The sequence below is a fragment of the Oncorhynchus clarkii genome, chromosome 7 (genome assembly GCF_045791955.1).
Source record: "Oncorhynchus clarkii lewisi isolate Uvic-CL-2024 chromosome 7, UVic_Ocla_1.0, whole genome shotgun sequence".
NCBI classification, from domain to species: Eukaryota; Metazoa; Chordata; class Actinopteri; order Salmoniformes; family Salmonidae; genus Oncorhynchus; species Oncorhynchus clarkii.
The window spans coordinates 64,798,725-64,819,877 of record NC_092153.1 but is presented as its reverse complement, the minus strand read 5'-3'; the positions used below and the strand labels follow the sequence as shown (position 1 = coordinate 64,819,877).

Genomic DNA, 21,153 nt, shown 5'->3' with positions numbered 1-21,153 from the left:
AACGGTAACTCCGTCATCCTCACCATTATTGACAGGTTTTCCAAAATGGCTCACTTCATTCCCCTCTCCAAGCTCCCGTCCTCCAGGGAGATTGCGGACCTGTTAGTACCCCGTGTGTTTTGTCTGCATGGCATCCCCACTGACTTCGTTTCCGACAGAGGACCCCAGTTTACTTCCCAGGTATGCAGATTCTTCTGTTCAGCTCTTGGTATCAATGTCAGTCTTTCTTCTGGATATCACCCCCAGACCATCGGCCAGACCGAAGGGGCCAATCAAGAGATGGAGACTGCCCTACGCTGCGTGACTTCTGCTAACCCTTCCCCCTGGAGCGCTCAGCTACCCTGGGTTGAATATGCTCACAACACCCTCACCAACGCCTCATCAGGTATGTCACCCTTCGTGTGTGCTCTGGGTTACCAACTCCCCTTGTTCTCCGCCCAAGAGGTTGAGGTTGCGGTTCCCTCTGTCCAGGACCATCTGTGCCATTGTCACCCAACCTGGAGGAAGGCTTTGGCTGCCCTTCTTCGTGGTCCGACAGGACCCAGTCCCAAGCCAACCTTCACAGGGCCTTAGCTCCAGTCTACATCCCCGGGTCAAAAGGTATGGCTCTCATCAAAGAACCTGCCATTGAAGGTGGCATTGAAGAAACTTTCCCCCCGATTCATTGGTCCCTTTGAAATTGACTGTGTCATTAACCCCTTTGCTGTGTGCCTGAAAGTCCCAGCCTCTCTCAGGATCCATCCTACCTTCCATGTATCCCTGATTAAACCTGTCTGCCCAGTCTTAGAGGGGCTGGTACTGTCACATCTGCTCCTGCAATGCCCTCTACCACTCATCCTGTGTCTCCTTGACCTGCCGCCACCAGTACTCTCTCCCTCTCTCTGTGTGTGTGATTGTGTGGGCGGAGACAGGTGTGCTGGAGTCAGAGCAGATCCCCACCAGCTGCAACCTATTCCATAATCAAGACCTCTACAAAAACTCAGCCCTGCCACTTCCATGCTGCCAGATCCTAATCCTCTGCTCAGTCAGTCTACGTTTCTAGCTGTTTGTTACTATTCAGATCCTGTTGTGCCTGTTCCTCTCCGCTATAGTTCTGCCCGCTCTGACTCTGGTCCCTGTCTCCAGTCCCACGTCTAATCTGTCCTGGATTCCCCACTCTACTACTCCCTTAGATTCCCCTCCGGACCTGCTTACCCTGTCTCAACCCCTCTCGCTCCTGCCTCAGCCTCCGCACCTGGTTTCCAGAAACCCGCCTGAGCTTCCCCTGACCTGCACTCCATCTCTCCCTGTCAATAAATACCTTGGTTACTTCATCCCAGTCTCCTCGTCTGAGTCTTGGATTTCCCTCTTCCACTCCACGTAACACTATCTAGTTCCAGTACAGACCAAGTGGTGCTTGTTTTGATTGTATTAGGTTAGTGCCATTATTAGCTTGTTTTACCACTTCACTTGTAAGTAGTAAGTATCAGATACAAAAGGGTGGGGGAGGAAGTTTGTAGTTTATGATGTTACCCTGATCCACTGAGTCCGCTAGATCGCATTACAGGACGTGTGTGATAATATAGACTACCACTGTAATCTTAAATGTTTCCCCAAGTTCTCAAAGGGCGCAATATGTTCTGATGTATTTTTAAGCCAAGTTTGAGCTCCCACTGAGCTGCTCATGCTGTCTCTGCATTAGACATTGTTTTGCCTCAATATCTAAACTTAGGTTTTCATTTCCAGCCTATATTATGTTTTGTATGCCTGGGTTAAAACAATGGGGTGTCTATTGACAAAACAAAATTATAATCTCCAGCCTTTGCAAAAAACAATAAACATTCTGTATACACATATTACTTGAACTATTAAACTCGTCTTATTTTTAATGAAAAGTATTTCTCCCTTAGAATCTTGTGTAGAATTTGACAAGAGGAATCTGTCAGCTAACTGGACAGTCCCTGTGAATGCAACTTCACCTGCGACAGAGTTCTGGGAGTAAGTGTCATGTACAGTTCTTATTGTAATATTCTAAGGGATTATATTTCTACACTACTCTCTCCGCATGGATTCTTATAGTTACTGTACACTCTACTGTGATTCTTATAATAATCAAGTGTTGTCATGTGCCAATGTTTTCATGATCACTTTTTCTCATGATCAAGTAATTCACAAGTTATTATTATGTGTTTTCCATTTAACCATGTAATCTTTAATTAAATATCTCAACAAAGGTCTGTGTATACACGATAGATTTATATAGTTACTATTTCTCTCTTGTTGCCAACTATCATGTCAACACACATCCTTCTAAACTAATTAAACCTAAAAGCACAAAAGTCTCATAGCAGTTTAAAATACTGTTTTGTAAATCAATAGGACTCAATCATTACAGCTGTATTGACTTTGGGAGTTTCTGCAGCTGCTGATTGTAGATGAGTCTTGAAAGTACAGAAGTTATCATAAAGTTAGTGTCTGGCAGAACATTTTTAGGAATTGCACAACTGCAGTTTCTTCATTATTCTGTCTTTTCAATATGATATCTAAAACATCTCAAGATGTCTGTCTGTAAAATAGTGTTAAGGGAAGGCAGTGTGTCCAACCCAACCCTGTTTGTGACGTCTGTTCTCAGGGATTAGTGTTTGGTTCAGACCACTTTGGAGAGATAGTTAGCTCCATATCCAAATGATTTAATTAATCCTTAGAACACTTTATTAATCCATAACAAGACAGAAATTGGTCTAGGCCGGGCCTATACCAACACAATTACAACCTTTTGAATGGAGCAAAATATACATTAGTCAGGGTTACATTTTTGATACGTAGTATTTTTATTAAGCGTATGTATCACGTGTCTGTGCTGTTTCCAGGCGCAGGGTGTTGAGCATCTCAACAGGGATAGAACAGATTGGTAGACTGCGGTGGGAGCTGGCTCTGTGTCTGCTGCTGGCCTGGATACTCTGCTACTTCTGTGTCTGGAAAGGAGTGAAGTCTACTGGGAAGGTACAGTAGGCCGACAGTGCCTTGCAAAAGTATTAATCCCCCTTGAGGTTTTTCCTATTGTGTTGCATTACAACCTGTAATTTAAATGGATTTTTATTTGGATTTCATGTAATGGACATACACAAAATAGTCCAAATTGGTGAAGTGAAATGAAAAAAATTACTTGTTTAAAAAAATTCAAAAGATTTTAAAACGGAAAAGTGGTGCATGCATATGTATTCACCCCCTTTGCTATGAAGCCCCTAAATAAGATCTGGTGCAACCAATTACCTTCTCATAATTATTTAAATAAAGTCCACCTGTATACAATCTAAGTGTACCTGTGGATGTATTTCAAGGCCTACCTTCAAACTCAGTGCCTCTTTGCTTGACATCATGGGGAAATCAAAAGAAATCAGCCAAGACTTCAGAAAACAATTGTAGACCTCCACAAGTCTGGTTCATCCTTGGGAGCAATTTCCAAATGCCTGATGGTACCTTGTGCATCTGTACAAACAATAGTACGCAAGTATAAACACCATGGGACCACGCAGCCATTATACCGCTCAGGAAGGAGACGCGTTCTGTCTCCTAGAGATGAACGTACTTTGGTGCGAAAAGTGCAAATCAATCCCAGAACAACAGCAAAGGACCTTGTGAAGATGCTGGAGGAAACAGGTACAAAATGACTTAAGGACAACAAAGTCAAAGTATTGGAGTGGCCATCACAAAGCACTGACCTCAATACCATGGAAAATGTGTGGGCAGAACTGAAAAAGCATGTGCGAGCAAGGAGGCCTACAAACCTGACTCAGTTACACCAGCTCTGTCAGGAGGAATGGGCCAAAATTCACCCAACTTATTGTAGGAAGCTTGTGGAAGGCTACCCACTGGGAATGTGATGAAATCAATAAAAGCTTAAATAAATAATTCTCTCTACTATTATTCTGACATTTCACATTCTTAAAATAAAGTGGAGATCCTAACTGACCTAAGACAAGACATTTTTACTCTGATTAAATGTCAGGAATTGTGAAACTGAGTTTAAATGTATTTGGCTAAGGTGTACGTAAACTTCCGACTTCAACTGTAAGTAATTCAGAAGTCCAAAAATGGTTTTGCCCCTTTAAGTTTAAGTAAGAGTGGTTTTAAATTATTCAACCTACTTACCTGGAGTTGTGCAAATGCTTTCTTAAGCTACCCCTATACCTGCAAACCTTCCAGCGCTGTTGCATTCTGACATGAATTTTTGCTTTATGTGCCAATTCACCAGGGACATTGATATATTTTCCCAAAGGGAACCATATGTTGTTTTTTTTACAAAGTGTTCCAACTAGAAATGTGTCACATTTAGAATAATTTATTGCTTATACACTGAGTGTACAAAACATTAGGGACATCTTCCTAATATAAAGTTGCACCCCCTTTTGCACTCAGAACAGCCTCAATTCGTCAGGCATGGACTCTACAAGGTGTCGAAAGCGTTTCACAGGGATGCTGACCCATGACTTCAATGCTTCCCACAGTTGTGTCAAGTTGGCTGGGTGTCCTTTGGGTGGTGGACCATTCTTGATACACACGGAAAACTGTTGAGCATGAAAAATCCTGCAGTTCTTGACACACTCACCTGGCACCTACTACTATACCCCGTTCGATGGCACTTTTTGGTTGCTAATTCACCCTATGAATGGCACACATACACAAACCATGTCTCAAGGCTTAAAAATACTTATTTAACCTGTCTCCTGCCCTTCATCTACACTGACTGAAGTGGATTTAACAAGTGACATCAATAATGGATCATACATTTCACCTGGATTCACCTGGTCAGTCTATGTCATGGAAAGAGCAGGTGTTGCTAAAGTTTTGTACACTCATTGTAATATTCTCACTATTGCACTTCTTTAGTTTTATTAACATACATTTAGCTCTTTCTGAGGCTGACGTTAAGCCCCTTGTTATATACGTACACTGTTATTTTCCCTTGATACAAACATCTTCTGAAAGGACTAAAATGTCTGTCATGGTGAATATGTTTGGTTATTTATTGTCAGGTAATATCTCTCCTCTTGATAGGTGGTGTATTTCACAGCTACCTTTCCCTATCTGATGTTGATCGTTCTATTGGCTCGGGGACTCACGTTACCTGGAGCTATTGATGGGATCAAGTTCTACCTCTACCCGGACCCTGCTAGACTGGTCGACCCACAGGTAAATAATGAGCTGCCATGCCCCTTAACATGTGTGCCAAATATCATAATTCCATAACAAATAGGTGATTACAATGTGGTTGTTGTAGCACCACAGGTATGTTTGGAGAGCAGCAGGTAAAACAGTAGATCAAGAAAATCATTGAAGATAAGGAAATACAATGCATTGTCTGTGTTTTTATTACTCAATGGTTTTCAGCTCATGTTCTACCTTTAAAAAGGCTTCAAAGTGATGTATACTGTATGTGTGCCATTGCAGGTATGGATGGATGCTGGAGCACAGGTGCTTTTCTCCTTTGGTATCTGTCAAGGGAGTCTGACTGCACTGGGCAGCTACAATCATTATAACAATGATTGCTATAAGTAAATACTTATATTTTCTTCCCTGCCAGCTGGCTGTCTATTGTATAATCATTTTTATTTAACCTTTTTTTGTGTCCTTTGCGAGGTTAACTAGCCTAGGATGTAGTGGATTTGGAAATGTCCAAGTATTGTTTTTGAGCCCCACTCTGACAGTTTGAATTATGTCTGCCATTATCAAATTATTTTATACTTTTGAGTATTGGATATATACAGTATATTCTATATTATAATTTGGATCACTTCAGGAACTGTAGTGCTGTAGCTGGCAATGGCTTTCAAGTGTCTCACAGTCTCTATAGGCCATGCCGTCCTTGGCCTGAAAGTCTGGGAGCCACACACTGTTAGCAGTGATTCTGACTGACCCCTTAAAGGGCCTTTTCATACATCAGAGTGTCCATGGCTCAGGCTCAGGGGGGGTCTGGCTCATCACAGGAAGTTCTTTATCCTGGTTCATAAACAAGTGAGACAGAGAGGCGACTTAAAAGCCTTCTCCTCTTTATTGTCAATTGTCTGAAGGTTCAGCTTATCTCAAATGTAGTTATTTGAATTCTTGTACAGAGTAAATTTACTCAGACCTTAGGCACAATCCATGAGATTTGACCTGTGCTGATCTTACCTTACCTTTTCTTACCTTCTACCTCATTTATAGGGACACGTTTGTGCTGTGTTTGGTGAATGGAGGATCAAGCTTCGTTGCTGGGTTTGCTATCTTCTCTGTGTTGGGCTTCATGTCATATGAACAGGGGCTGCCCATATCTGAAGTTGCAGCATCTGGTAAGAGTACTACTAACTTCCTTGCCTGGTGCCAGATCATGTTGTGCTGTCTTGCCAATTCCTCGTGACAATGACCATAGGAGTTGGCAAGACAACACAAACAGATCCGGAGCCACCACTAACTTCCATAGTTTACCACTAACTTCTATACTTAACAATACTTCCAGAGTTGATGGTTATTTAGTTTGTATGAGAATGAGAAAGTGCATGTATCCACATTGCTACAGGTCCTGGCCTGGCTTTCATAGCCTATCCTCGTGCCGTGGCCATGATGCCTTTACCTCAGTTGTGGTCCATATGTTTCTTCGTCATGGTCATCTTGCTGGGTGCTGACACACAGGTGAGACAACAAAGGTTCAACCACATCGAAGTTAGATTAATCATTCTTGAAATATTATCCATATGAGGCTACATTAGTAGGATAATTTTGTATTATTTTGTGTCTGATTTCATTGTTATTTATTACAGATGGGAAATTATTTTTATTGTTATGATTTTTTAGTCAAGTGACGGAGCTTAATGTTGTTCATGCAACTTTGAGAGTAGGAGTAGAGAATGACTTGGCCCCTCTCTGCTCCTGGTCACAGTTTGTCAGTCTGGAGTGCCTGATGACCTCTGTGACAGACATGTTCCCCACCGTGTTTCGAAGGGGGTACCGTCGAGAGCTGCTGCTGCTTTGTCTCTGCTCTGTCTGCTTCTTCCTGGGACTCCTTCTGGTCACAGAGGTGAGTGTCTCACTACACAAGTCATTATTTTTCTCCCTTCATTCTGGCTGTATTTTTCTAGTCTATAGTTGTCAAGCACTGGAACAAAGTTATGTCCTGAACTTGCCAATGTCTCAACACTGTCTTAGTATACCAGTCTAGTGAGACCGCTGATAGGGCCCCCCCACCCCTTTACCAGAAGTTGAAACGTGTTAAGCTGCTTTCCTGGGGGCATATGAATATTTTATTTTCACACTCTGTGAGAAAGGCTAACATCTAAAGTCCTCATGGTACTATACATACTATTGGTTACTATTTTCTAGAGAATCACATACCCTATATCATGTACCTTTGATGAACATTTTCTGATCAGATGATACCAGTGTATCGTCTGATTACACGATTAGTCATAGTTTCACACTGTACGATCATGTCTGTTCTCTGTTGCAGGGAGGCTTATATTTTCTACAACTTTTTGACCATTACATGTGCAGTGGCAACAATCTCCTTCTGCTCTCCGTCTGCCAGTCAATAGCAATCGGTTGGATTTATGGTAAGTCCTCAAGAATCTCTGGTGATAACAACGAAATAATGTGTCTCTCCAGGAGTTAGTTATTCGCCCTAAGCGTCCATTCAGTTCCTGTTTTGGGTTATGATTTATCCTTAGAGAGGAATTAATTTATGTTGAAATATTTTGACTTTCTAAGACAGATTTGAAATATTTTGACTTTCTAAGACGGATTTGAAATATTTTGACTTTCTAAGACAGATTTGAAATATTTTGACTTTCTAAGACGGATTTGAAATATTTTGACTTTCTAAGACAGATTTGAAATATTTTGACTTTCTAAGACGGATTTGAAATATTTTGACTTTCTAAGACAGATTTGAAATATTTTGACTTTCTAAAACAGATTTGAAATATTTTGGATTAAGAATGTTGTGGATACGTCTATCTAAACGTGTGCCTCCAAGTTCCCTCATTTTTGCATTTGCATTTTTTGTCACATGTAGACAGACCAGAACGTTGATTATCTAGGAATGTTGCTCAAATGTCATGCAATATAATTTTGTCCCATGATAGCACTTGCGTAAGTGCAGTCTGCATTGTCTTTGAATAATACTGTATATCACTTTGAAATCTTCAAATGCCAAATGATCTTACATTTTGCTCAGTTGATATACTATTCTTTCTAAATAATCACTCAGTAAGTGGCCTCAGTACTTTTAAAGCAAGAGGCACAGAAGCCAAAACAGATATTCAATAAAGTTGATTCTTAAATCTCTTATAAGGACTTCTAAAGTGCAGTTCCTCTGATGTTCTTTGTGGGTTTTCAGTGTTTTAAAGTCCCAGGTGCTTAATTCAGACTTTTGTGAAATAATTGTACACTTGTTTCGCAAGCCTATTCAATAACACTATTCAAACAATGACTGGATATACAGTAGGTCTTCTATATGACCTCTTGATTTCACCCTCTTAGTCCTTAGTCAGTAAAATTCTAGACAATGCCTCTGCTTAGGTTTCATCTTTATGTGCTCTTTGACTAGACACCTTTGTTCCGTCCGTCACGTTTGTCAGCTGTGTATAATACTTCCTTAGACTTTCCCCATTGAGGATTTAAGCTTGATGGCATCCCGCTCTCTTGAAAAAGGATGTCTGCTGTCACAGCTACTTAGGCTTTGATTGCAAAACAGAAACCATTGACAGACTAAATAAGCGCAAACGCACAAGAAAACCTTTAGATCCACATGGGTTTAACATTACGTTTCATTAGGGTCCATTTCACTCATGTGCAGAGTGATGATGTTCAATTATGTAATCTTGAACGCTTTTATAAGATACTCCTTTTAAGATAACTATAGCTATGCAAGTCATGGCATGCTATTGCAAATTGTGTCCGTTTGACTAACTTTGAACGTGTTTATTGCTTAATGGAAATAAACTGTCATTGGTTGTGAAACATGGATAGCCCCTCTCCCTTGGGCTTTGGGAGTGTGGGACATGAAATAATTTTGTTCGTTGTTTTAGTATACTCAATCCAAGTTTATCTTTCAGAGAGGTAATGGTGTTATTTAAATAACATTTATTTACTAACATTGCCCTCAAACTGACTCCAGACATTCATCTTTCACTCAATTTGAAATATTGAAGGCAGTCTGCTGGCATGGGAAGTATTGTGTTTCAGTGTGTTCACAGCCAGACCGTGTATGTCTCTGAGAGTCATTTACAAAGATGGCAGGCAACTGTGCTGTCGGAAAAAGAAACCACCCCCAGTGTGCACCTAATATAATATAATTAATATTAACATCAAGTGAAGCAACATGTTATGAGACTTTGTTCACATGGATAGCTGGTAAATGAGATAACTGTAGTAAAGATTCAAACATTGTTATGAAGGTTCTAACCAAATGACATGGTATGCTGACGCTACAAAGTGTTTCTGTAGGAATGAGGTGCGTGTTAGGGTAAATACTGTAGATCCTAGAAGTATTCTAATGAGAGGGAAGGAGACAGGAACACCTGAGGATGAGTCTCCTGACCTCTTACTGGAAAACGTATAGGAATACTATGGACTGAAAGGTGACATCTTGGCCGTATGTATGTATCAAGTGTCTCAGCGTACGAGTGCTGCACTAGGATCAGGTCCCCCCTGTTCGTGTAATCATATTCATTTTGATCTAAAAGGCTAAACGGATCCTAAATCAGCACTCCTAGTCTGAGAATCTTAATACATATTGCCCCCGGCCTTTCCTGACACACCCGATGCAGCAGGTAGGAACGTATACAGAAATGATGTCAAAAGTCATGTCAGATCTGCTGCAATCCTGTCAAAAGGTGTTATAACACCTTGGGTGCTGACTAGATATTTTTTTAAACCTTTGATTCATGATGGGAATATAATTGATATGATACTTTATTATGGAGAAGTCAGCTATTAGTTTGACTGAACATTATATATCTACCCGATATGTCCTGACCTACAGTTGAAGTCGGAAGTTTACATAAACCTTAGCCAAATACATTTAAACTCAGTTTTTCACAATTCCTGACATTTAATCAGAGTAAAAAATTCCCTGTTTTAGGTCAGTTAAGATCACCACTTTGTTTTAAGAATGTGAAATGTCGGAGTAATAGTAGAAAGAATGATTTATTTCAGCATTTCTTTCTTTCATCACATTCCCAGTGGGTCAGAAGTTTACATAAACTCAATTAGTATTTGGTAGCATTGCCTATAAATTGTTTAACTTGGGTCAAACATTTCAGGTAGCCTTCCACAAGCTTCCCACAATAAGTTGGGTGAATTTTGGCCCATTCCTTCTGACAGAGTTGGTGTAACTGAGTCAGGTTTGTAGGCCTCCTTGCTCACACATGCTTTTTTTTCAGTTCAAATTTTCTATAGGATTGAGGTCAGGGCTTTGTGATGGCCCAATGCTTTGACTTTCTTGTCCTTAAGCCATTTTGCCACAACTTTGGAAGTATGCTTGGGGTCATTGTCCATTTGGAAGACCCATTTGCAACCAAGCTTTAACTCCCTGACTGACGTTTTGAGATGTTGCTTCAATATATCCACATTTTCTACCTCATGATACCATCTATTTTGTGAAGTGCACCAGTCCCTCCTGCAGCAAAACACCCTCACAACATGATGCTGCCACCCCCGTGCTTCACGGTTAGGATGGTGTTCTTCAGCTTACAAGCCTTCCCCTTTTTCCTCCAAACAATTTTTTTTTTGTTTCATCAGACCAGAGGATGTCCCCATGTGCAGTTGCAAACCAAAGTCTGGCTTTTTTACGGCGGTTTTGGAGCAGTGGCTTCTTCCTTGCTGAGCGGCCTTTCAAGTTATGTTGATATAGGACTCGTTTTACTGTGGATATATATACTTCTGTACCTGTTTCCTCCAGCATCTTCACACGGTCCATTGCTGTTGTTCTGGGATTGATTCACACTTTTTGCACCAAAGTACGTTCATCTCTAGGAGAGAGAACGCGTCTCCTTCCCGAGAAGTATGACGGCTGCAGTGTCCCATTGTGTTTATACTTGCGTACTATTGTTTGTACAGATGAACCTGGTACCTTCAGGCGTTTGGAAATTGCTCTCAAGGATAAACCAGACTTGTGGAGGTCTACCATTTTCTTTCTGAGGTCTTGGCTGATTTATTTTGATTTTCCAATGATGTCAAGCAAAAAGGCACTGAATTTGAAGGTAGGCCTTGAAATACATCCACAGGTACACCTCCAATTGACCCAAATGATGTCAATTAGCACCAATCAGAACCATCTAAAGCCATGCCATAATTTTCTGGAATTTTCCAAGCTGTTTAAAGGCACAGTTAACTTAGTGTATGTAAACTTCTGACCCACTGGAATTGTGATACAGTGAACTACAAGTGAAATAATCTGTCTGTAAACAGTTGTTGGAAAATGTACTTGTGTCATCCACAAAGTAGATGTCCTAACCGACTTGCCAAAACTATAGTTTGTTAACAATACATTTGTGGAGTTTTAATGACTGTAACCTAAGTGTATGTAAACTTCCGACTTCAACAATATCATCCTAGCTGAACCCTTGATTGGTCATAAAATACTTGTGTTTCAGGTTAAACCTTTAAAAGCTTCACTCTGAGCAAATTCAGAGCAAGAATTTAACAATTCAGACTGACACTCACTGAAAATCATATGAATGAATTTCCTGAATTTGTTGAAGTGTAAACGAAGTCGACCCAAACTCTGTGTTATATTTTTTATTTACAGGAGTGGATCGTCTCTATGACAACATAGAAGATATGATTGGGTATCGTCCCTGGCCAGTGATTAAGTACTGTTGGCTTTACGTCACCCCTACAGTCTGTTTGGTGAGTGGTTGGCTCACTGTTTTGTCAAAAATCCTTCTTCAAGGAATATATACATTAAAATAATTAACTGTAATATTATGGTTTTAATATGAATGATATTATCTAATGCAACATGCCTAAAGAACAAACAAATCCTTAACAATTCATGATAGAATGACATGCCTATGCTATTATTTGTTTCTCTTCAGGGTACATTCATCTTTTCCTTGGTACAATATAAGCCCCTAAAGTTCAACAAAACCTATTTGTACCCTGACTGGGCATATGCATTGGGGTGGTTCCTGGGGCTCGCCTGTGTGGCTCTGGTGCCTCTGTGGATGATCTGGAAGGTCTATCGGTCCAAATTGACAGTCTGGCAGGTAAGACTACTGTCAATGGTGGTAGTTGATACAATGGTTAGATACGATATTCATGAGAATACAAAAGTGCCCACAGTATACATTGCTTGATAAAATATTTATAAAGATTACAACCTAATAACGTCGAACCATAGACATAGGGATTTATACTTCAGTAATGACTTTGGGCTTACCAAAAACGTACATTTAGCAAAAACACAGAAATGTAATTTTGATTGTTTGGATTTATTACTCTTCTTTGATCAGAACTGTGAAATGCATGTTATTGGATTTCTGTTTTTATCGACGACCTGCTTTCACAGAGCCTAAAACAGCTATGTCGCCCAGAAACCAACAAGGCCCTCAACCAGAAGCAGCAAAGTCCTGAACAGTGCCCTCTGAACCCAGATTCCATTCTTATTCTTGAGTACAAGGGAAGTGGTGTAGTTGAGCTAGAGATGCACATATGACATCTTGCTAATTTGAAAACATGATACATAGTACTTTTGATATGATATTTTCAGTGCCCAATTAAACAGTCCATACGTAAGTATTGTATATTTTAGGAATATATGCAAATAAAAAATTGTATTCATTTTGTATTTTTTTTCCTCCAGATCTCAGATATTGTATTGAGGTAATTTATTTCTTACCTCAGCTATTCTACCTATACTGTATATAGGACCCACCTTAGTGGTGTATGGTAGCCATATTTTTGGGATAGGACTTTTATAAATGTTATTTGCACTGTGAGTTTTCAAATACTTTTCTTTTCAAATACCTTTAAGATGTGAGTTGACTACTATGTAGATGGTGACGATATAATAATGTGGTATGTTTTAAAGGTTATTCTAAATTGTTTTAAATGTGCATACAGCAAGCATTGATTAGCAACTAAGAAAGTTAAGCAGGAACGAAGATAGCAGGATTTGAGCAACCAAGCTGAAATTGAAGTCAGTATTTAACAGGACAGTCCTTCTGGAGGTAATTTTGCAGGAATTCACCAAAGGCATAAAAGCAGCATATCATCACTCAAAGACAAGGTCTTATGGAACTCTATGTATGGAAATCCACATATTATGGAACTCCAGAAGCAAATTAAGTGAAGTTCAATTCCCTGCAGGACACAAATAAATTATCCAACCATTAGCACCTTGGATTTGACAGATAAAGATAATTGATAATTGTCCGAATAACACCCCAATTATTTAGTTAGTATATTAAATGACAGACATGATATGATGTGGAAAGGTGCGAAATTATGTTGTTAAACTGTCAATTACAATTATCGTGAAACTGATCTGATTAAGGTATTTTGTAATACTCTTTTGTAACTCTGTTATGATACATTACAAAATTATTTTATGAAACAGTTTTATAACACTAGCCTTCGAATCAGTTATTTCCATTCTAAATATTGTTGATGAAATCATCATTGACAATCGGCCTTTAAACTTTTTACAATTGTATAGTGCAGTAATAACAGCTATCTCCATTATTTATGGCTGCACTCATCCTGACAGAATGTCACAACTTACATGTTCACACATGAGTCCATATCAGACGATATTCTGGGTACATGCAAATTTGAGCAATTCTGGATGAACAAATGTTAGACAAGGGAACCTTTTTTGTATTGGCTCAAGGTCTTTGTTTCAGTGTGTTATCACACCAGAGGCATAACCATAGTTGTGTCTATGAATGCAATATCCTGAGATTTTCCAATATAATACAAAAGAAAACACATATGTTTTTCCCCTCAGGTTGCCATACTGATAATTTTTCACATCTGTTAAAGTTTCAAGTTTTAATGTCACATGCACAAGAACAGTGAAATGCCTTTCTTCAAACTCAAAATCCAACAATGCAATAACCAAAAACAATGGTTATTTAAAAAACCACAAGAAATGTGAATAACACAATATGTAGGTAAGCATATATACAGGGTCAGTTCCAATACCATATTTACAAAGTGCACGGATACTGGAGTGATGGAGGTAGATATGTGTAGGGGTAAGGTGACTAGGCATCAGGATATAAGATAAATAGAGTAGCATCAGCTTGTATGTGAGTGGGTGTGCGTGTCTGTAGAGTCGGTATAAATGTATGTGCATATTATGTGTTTGTGAGCAGATGATGGAGTGTGTGTGTGTGTGTGTAGGGCCCTTTGAGTGTGCATACAGTACAAAAATCAAAAGGTAAATAAGGATGCAAGGTTAACTCAGATAGTCCATGGAGCTAGTGTGTTAGCTATTTGTCTGTCTTATTGCTTGGCTGTTCAATAGCCAGTTGGTGCCAGACTTGATGCACCAGTACCGCTTGCCGTGCGGAAGCAGGGAAAATAGCCTATGGCTTGGGTGGTTGGAGTCTTCAACGATTGTCTGGGCCTTCCGGATATAGATGTCCTGGATGGCAGGGAGCTCGGCCCCATTGATATACTGGGCTGTCCGCACCACCCTCTGTAGCGCCATGCGATCGAAGTCTGCGCTATTTCCATACCAGGCAGTAATGCAGCCAGTCAAAATGCTCTCAATGGTACAGCTGTAGAACCTTTTGAGGATTTGAGGGCCAATACCAAACATTTTCAACCTCCTGAGGGGGAAGAGGCGCTGTCGCACCTTCTTTGTGACTGTCTGCGTGTTTGGACCATTTTAAGTCTTTAGTGATTTGGACATTGAGGAAGTGTTATTCATTGTTTCAGGCAGCCGCTGTAGTCCACAAGGTCACGTGTGTTCACACCTCTTACAGTACAGGACCTTAATACCATGTCATTCACAAGCACAGACATTGATTTGAAGCAAGGATTTATACATGACTGTAATCCAGCCAATTATTAAGTGAAAAACAACTAACTATGTGCATGCCATCCAGCCAATGTACTACCACCGCTCTTAAAACACACCTTTTTAGGTTTGCTTTTCCTTAGGGTGCTTTTTAGTTGTTCAGTTTTTATTGTTATTCTTTCGTTTTTTTTATCCTCTCATGTTTGTTGTGTAGTAAATATTTCAGTTTTTATTTTTTTTTAAAGTTTAAAAAAATTCCTATGAATCACATTGTGTTGCATTCCATGTTTGAACTGTGCTGTAAAGCTTGATTTGATTATACAACACAACCATGTCCCCCCAAGCGTTAGGAAGCAGGGACTTAGCAACACAGTTGCTTCCATCACTTTAGTCTGGCAGGCTTCAAGTACCCTGTGGGTCCAGTAAACATTATCTAAGCATTTCCAAGAACCATCATAAGAAGACATTAATGGAATGAGAGACATATGACACTGTGGGAAAATAGTCTTTATGTATTTTTTCTGATGTTTCATAATGCCGTCTCATCTTGCTGTCGCCAGGATTTAATACCCAGATTGCATCCCAAATGGTACCTATTCACTATATCGTGCACTACTTTTGACCAGAGCCATCTGTGCCCTGCTTAAAAATAGTGCACTAAATAGGAAATAGAGTGCTGTTAAGGACGTAACCCCAGTGACTTTGATGCAACATAAGCCGCTAGCTGCACAGTAGGGGTCCACGGTCCAACCAGTCATCTTGTGACACAACCCTAAAAATGATGTGGCCAAAATGATTTGTGTTACTTAATTTATAATGCTATATGGGTCACTTTTGACAACTATATATGTTTTTTAGTATTATTTTATTTTCAATCAAATGTACATTTGAAATTGATGCCAAATTGAAATGTATCAGATGATCAATTATGGTCTAGTTTTTACTTTATAAAACTTCTTTGTCAGGTTTGTGTGTGTGAGTATATAGATGTGTGTGTGTGTGTGTGTGTGTGTGTGTGTGTGTGTGTGTGTGTGTGTGTGTGTGTGTGTGTGTGTGTGTGTGTGTGTGTGTGTGTGTGTGTGTGTGTGTGTGTGTGTGTGTGTATGTATGTGTGTGTGTGTGTGTTCAACATGTCATATAGTATGAAAATGCATAGCATAGCCCACCTTCCTCAGACTCAATCATTGCTTACTTCATCCAGGCTTTACATGCTGTACATACATGCCAGTATTTTAACACATGGATACAATTACCTTCTACCATTCATTACTACCATTCATTGACTCCATCCACCAACCAACCAACACTTGCCCATTGCTGTGCCCTTGATTTACCTCAACACTTCAAGGTTTCGTAATAATAAACATACAGCACTTCATTTATGAAATCGGTTTCTCTTTATTTGGATACTCCCCTATAGATGGTCTACATATTCTTAAGCTATCAACAAACTATTAACTGCAACTTTTTTGATACAACAACTAGCTGGGTTACAGTTTGTGTTAGAGCAGTGCTTCTCAATTATTTTCTGTTACGCCCCCCCCCAGGAAGAAGTAAACATTTCGCGCCCCCCAACTCTCCGCCATAACTGTAAATTGTATAATTTGTCTATAAAATTGTTATAAGTACACCTCTGCATAACATTGTATCCTTATTAACATTAAAGAAAAGAAGAAAAGAAAAAAGAAAGAAATATAGATCAACTTACAACAAAGAATAACTTTATTAACATTGTTTTTTAGTCTGTAACAGAAAAGACTTAAAGTGCATCAATTTGCACCAAAATTTAAAAAAAAGTTCAACCCTTATTTAAACTGTAAACATTTTGTTACCATTTGATACTGAAAAATAAAAATATAATCAATAAATAATAATACATTCAAATTGATCAGCAACATTAACTCAGGAGCACAATATATGAAACACTTTGACCTATAAAACAAAAATTAATAAAACAATTTATGCTGATTTTTAAAATCAAAATGAGGAAGTCAGGATTAATGGCTACAATGAGCACGTTTTGCAGAGCACAGCTTTTCAAAGTGGGGTTTGAAGCATGATACTGCAACTCTCAGCTCCTGCTCAATGTTTAGCTGGGACCTGTACTTGGTCTTCAGTGCAGCAACAGCAGAGAAGCCAGTCTCACAAAGATAAGATGTTGCAAAAGGAAGAAGAATGCCCATGGCCCTCTGCCCTAAGAGTGGATACTGCCTCTCTACACTCAGCCAGAATTCACTCAGTGTCTGTGATGTGAACCTCAGTCTCAATGTGGAGTCAGACATCATATCAATGAACTGGTCCTCCTCTGCAGAGCTGAAACCAGTTGGAGCTGGTGCATTGAAAGGATCTCTCACCCAGTCATATTGGGAACTGTTTTCAGGGAAGTACATTTTAAAGAATCCCATCAGTGATGAAATATGCTCCTTAATATATGGAATCACTGAGGTGGCATCATAGTGAGTAGTGTCAACAAATTCATGCAGGTTCTCGAATGAATCAGTATTTCCTTCATCAAGTCGCCTGCCCCACATTGCAAGCTTTCGAGTGAAAGAGCTGATCTTGTCTGTGACCTGAGGGAGGTGTTTATCTTTCCCTTGAAGCTGTAGATTTAGTTCATTTAGCTTTCCAAATATGTCACTCAGGTAGGCCAGTTTTGCCAGGAAGTTCTCATCACTACATTTTTCTGCGAGGTCATACTTGTGCTCCTGCTCCGAAAACATTCTTATCTGCTCTCTTTCCTCGTGACAGCCACCTTGCTTTACTGTGAAACAGCACAGCTTGATGTTCAGCTCCCATCTCCTCACAGATAGCAGAGAAGACTCTTGTTTTTAGTGGTCTGGTCTTTATAAAATTGACTACACCTACAATGTCATAACCTCACTTAATTCAGAGGAAAGGTGCCTTGATGCCAGTGCTCAGCATTAGGTGAGGCCTTCTTGATGAGTGCCCGAAGTCCTTTTCTCATCCCTGCCATGGTCTGTGCACCATCACTGCAAACACCAATGCAGTTCTCCCACTTTAGCCCATTCTCAGTCAGGAAGCAGTCCAGCATTTTGAATAGCTCTTCAGCTGTGGCTCTGTCTCTGACATATTTACAAAAAATGAGATCCTCACACAGGGAGTTTTTCATGTCAAAACGTACATAAGCCATAAACAAACAGTCTTTGTTGCTGTCAGTTGCTTCATCGAACTGTAAGGCAAAGCGTTTGTCTTTGAGTTTATCTACCAGCTGTTCTTTAAGATCGTTAGCAATGTCATTTATACGTCTGGCGACAGTGTCATTGGACAGAGGGGTGGTTTTATTTTTGCAGCACTTGCGTCATCCAGCAGGACAGAGACCATGTCTAATGCTGCAGGCAGTATCAGCTCCTCCGCTATAGAGTGGGGTTTTTTGCACTGAACAATTTGGTACGCCACCTTATATGATGCTAACAGTGCTCGCTGGTTTACTGAAGTAGCATTCACAAAGCGGGACGATTGTTGGCAATATTCGACACGTTTTCACTGAAAAACCTCAAGCGGCTTATCAGCGTGATTGGGGTGTAATGTCTTTAAGCGACACCTTCATTTATTTGGCTTCATGCTGTCCGCTGCCAACATTTTTAGACACAGTAAACATACCGGTCTTTCCTCGTCTCCCACCGTAGTCACAGTGAAGCCAAGCGCTACATATGCTTCGTTATATTTCCTCGTCTTAGCTTTCGGGAGACTTACGTTTGTCTCATTATCTCCGTGTTCCCCTGGCATCGCTTCGAGTCCCCCCAGGGGGGCGCGCCCCACTATTTGAGAAGGTCTGGGTTAGGGTAAGAGTTAAGGTTAGGGTTGCATTTAGGATAAGGGTTAGGGTAAGTGGATAGTTGGAAATCTTGATGACAGTTAGTTGAACATCTAATTAACATCTACAAATCTATTTGGGTCTATCAAAGTAAAGTGTTACCATTTAGTCTATAGTATATGGTATAACCCTGGTATAACCCTGCTGCTATTCAAGGTCTTATTAAACAAGGCAAGCAGCTCTCTTCGATCACACTGGTCACATTACATGATTCATTCAGATATTGAGGAAGACAGACATGAGTCAGGAAACAGTTGATGAATAAGTACTACTATTTACAAACAAGCACAAATCATCTAGCTGGAATTTGTGAATTCTTAGGCATTTCTGCTGAAGCTGTATATAAAGTATGTAGAAGGCTCTCTTTCCAAGAAAACAAAAAAATGTAAGCCGTGTTCATGTTAGCATAAGGTTTTCAGAACTGGGCTGTGATAATTATTGTACCTTGTTTTGAGGAGATGACCTGAAAAAAAAACATACTTATGGATTCACCTGCTGCTCATGATCATGTCATCTCCCATCTTTTCATTCAGATTTCATGTATCATTATCATAATATTCATCATAAGCATCATCACCACCATTATCATGATCATCATCACAAGGACGCTAAACTTTACGTAGTCTAGCCTGTCAAGTTCCTTTTGCCACAGTTGACCTGTTTGAAAGAACTTATGTACACTAAATTGAAAAGGAGGACAAGTACTTTTATTGACGGGGTGCTCATTCACTCTCTTCAGGCTCATTAGTTACTAATGGGGCCCTAGTTGAGGCTCCCTTGTGCCGAGGTTAAAGGTGCAGCTAGGACTTATTGCTCCGAGGGTGAAAGTCTGTGATCTTGACCCTTCAGCACATCAGTAATACTGTACACACCCAAAGAACATGAGACAAACACGACACAAGAGACAGACAGCACACGAAACAGGCACAGCACATGAGACACACAATAAAGACCCTGGTTCAACCAGACTTGTGTTCAAATACATGTGTACTTGAGTATCTACTATTTAAAATACTTTTTCTGTGTATTTGAGCATTTTCAAATACACAGCCCAAAACAACTACTTTTATTTGAGTATTTATATGGTTATTTGTCCCCAAAAAATTGTATTTGACAGTATACTATTTTCTACCCATCTCAACCCATCTGTCACGTTCTGACCTTAGTTCCTTTGTTATGTCTTTGTTTTAGGTTGGTCAGGGCGTGAGTTGGGGTGGGTAGTCTATGTTCTTTTTTATATGTGTTTGGCCTAGTATGGTTCTCAATCAGAGGCAGGTGTCGTTCGTTGTCTCTGATTGAGAATCATACTTAGGTAGCCTTTTCCCACCTGTGTTTTGTAGGTGATTATTTTCTGTTTAGTGTGTTTTGCACCTGACGGAGCTGTTTTCGTTTTTTTAACGTTGATATTTTGTATTTCAGTGTTCAGTAAATAAACATCATGAACACATACCACGCTGCGCATTGGTCCGATCTCTCATACTCCTCGTCACAGGAGGACGAATGCCGTTACACCATCGTTCCAATGTTTTTTTCATCTACATACTGTGAAAGAGTATCAATGTATTTCTGAGAACATTGTACTCTATGTAATACAAGGAATCCAAAGGCTCCTGGTTAAGGCTCCTTTAAGCCTGGTGCCCTAACCCCTGTCTGTCTTCTCTGTCTGCACCTTAGGTGGTCTCAATATCCAGCCTGCTACTCACAGAGCTGAGGTCAGCTGCAGTTTCACAGTCCACCCCTACATATATAAATACCAATGGAATTTCAGGCTGGCCTTCCCATGGTGCTGGTATCTGGAACCTCAAGATGTAGGCCCTTGATAAACTCAAACCCCAGAAGGCATTGGCATGATAATGGACTTGAGACCCAACCAAGGTCAGGACTTCAGGAATTATGTGTTTTCAGTTTTTAGTTCCATGTTTTCCCATCACTAGGACTGACATACAGACGTGGACTTAGCTCTATGTTTCGCTAGTTTCTAATGTAATGGGCCCCTGCTCCCCAAGGGACGCCCACTGTCTGATTCTGAATGCAAATGTGATGATTAAACAGCTTTATAGGGCATACACATTGCACAATTGCCTGAAATGAAATACATATGAAATTGGGGGGGGGGGGGGGGGTGTCCCTTTTGAAGATAGAGGAACCTTATACAAAGATCTAATTATGTCTGTATGTGCATAAATATAGAACACATAGTCTTTGTGATGTCTACACGGTACTTTGTGATGTCTGTAGAGCACAGGACTTTGTACAGTAGTAGGATAAGCCCAATGCCTTGTTATTATAGTCTGGTTGTCCAAGGCTAAGATATAAGCACCCTCTTCTGAAT

At 40.0% G+C, this 21,153-nt stretch overlaps 1 protein-coding gene across 1 annotated transcript in view; it reads left to right on the top strand.

Moving 5' to 3' along the window:
- Positions 1 to 12,917, top strand: part of LOC139413676 (sodium- and chloride-dependent GABA transporter 2-like) — a 61,292-nt gene extending 48,375 nt beyond the window's left edge. Inside the window, exons 6-16 of the mRNA XM_071161336.1 lie at positions 1,890 to 1,977; positions 2,850 to 2,982; positions 5,038 to 5,172; positions 5,431 to 5,534; positions 6,184 to 6,308; positions 6,536 to 6,648; positions 6,896 to 7,033; positions 7,463 to 7,565; positions 11,765 to 11,865; positions 12,054 to 12,224; positions 12,527 to 12,917. Of these exons, the coding sequence (XP_071017437.1) occupies positions 1,890 to 1,977; positions 2,850 to 2,982; positions 5,038 to 5,172; positions 5,431 to 5,534; positions 6,184 to 6,308; positions 6,536 to 6,648; positions 6,896 to 7,033; positions 7,463 to 7,565; positions 11,765 to 11,865; positions 12,054 to 12,224; positions 12,527 to 12,673 (1,358 nt within the window). The 3' untranslated portion in view covers positions 12,674 to 12,917. The remainder of the gene's footprint in view (positions 1 to 1,889; positions 1,978 to 2,849; positions 2,983 to 5,037; positions 5,173 to 5,430; positions 5,535 to 6,183; positions 6,309 to 6,535; positions 6,649 to 6,895; positions 7,034 to 7,462; positions 7,566 to 11,764; positions 11,866 to 12,053; positions 12,225 to 12,526) is intronic.
- Positions 12,918 to 21,153: the final 8,236 nt, after the last annotated feature.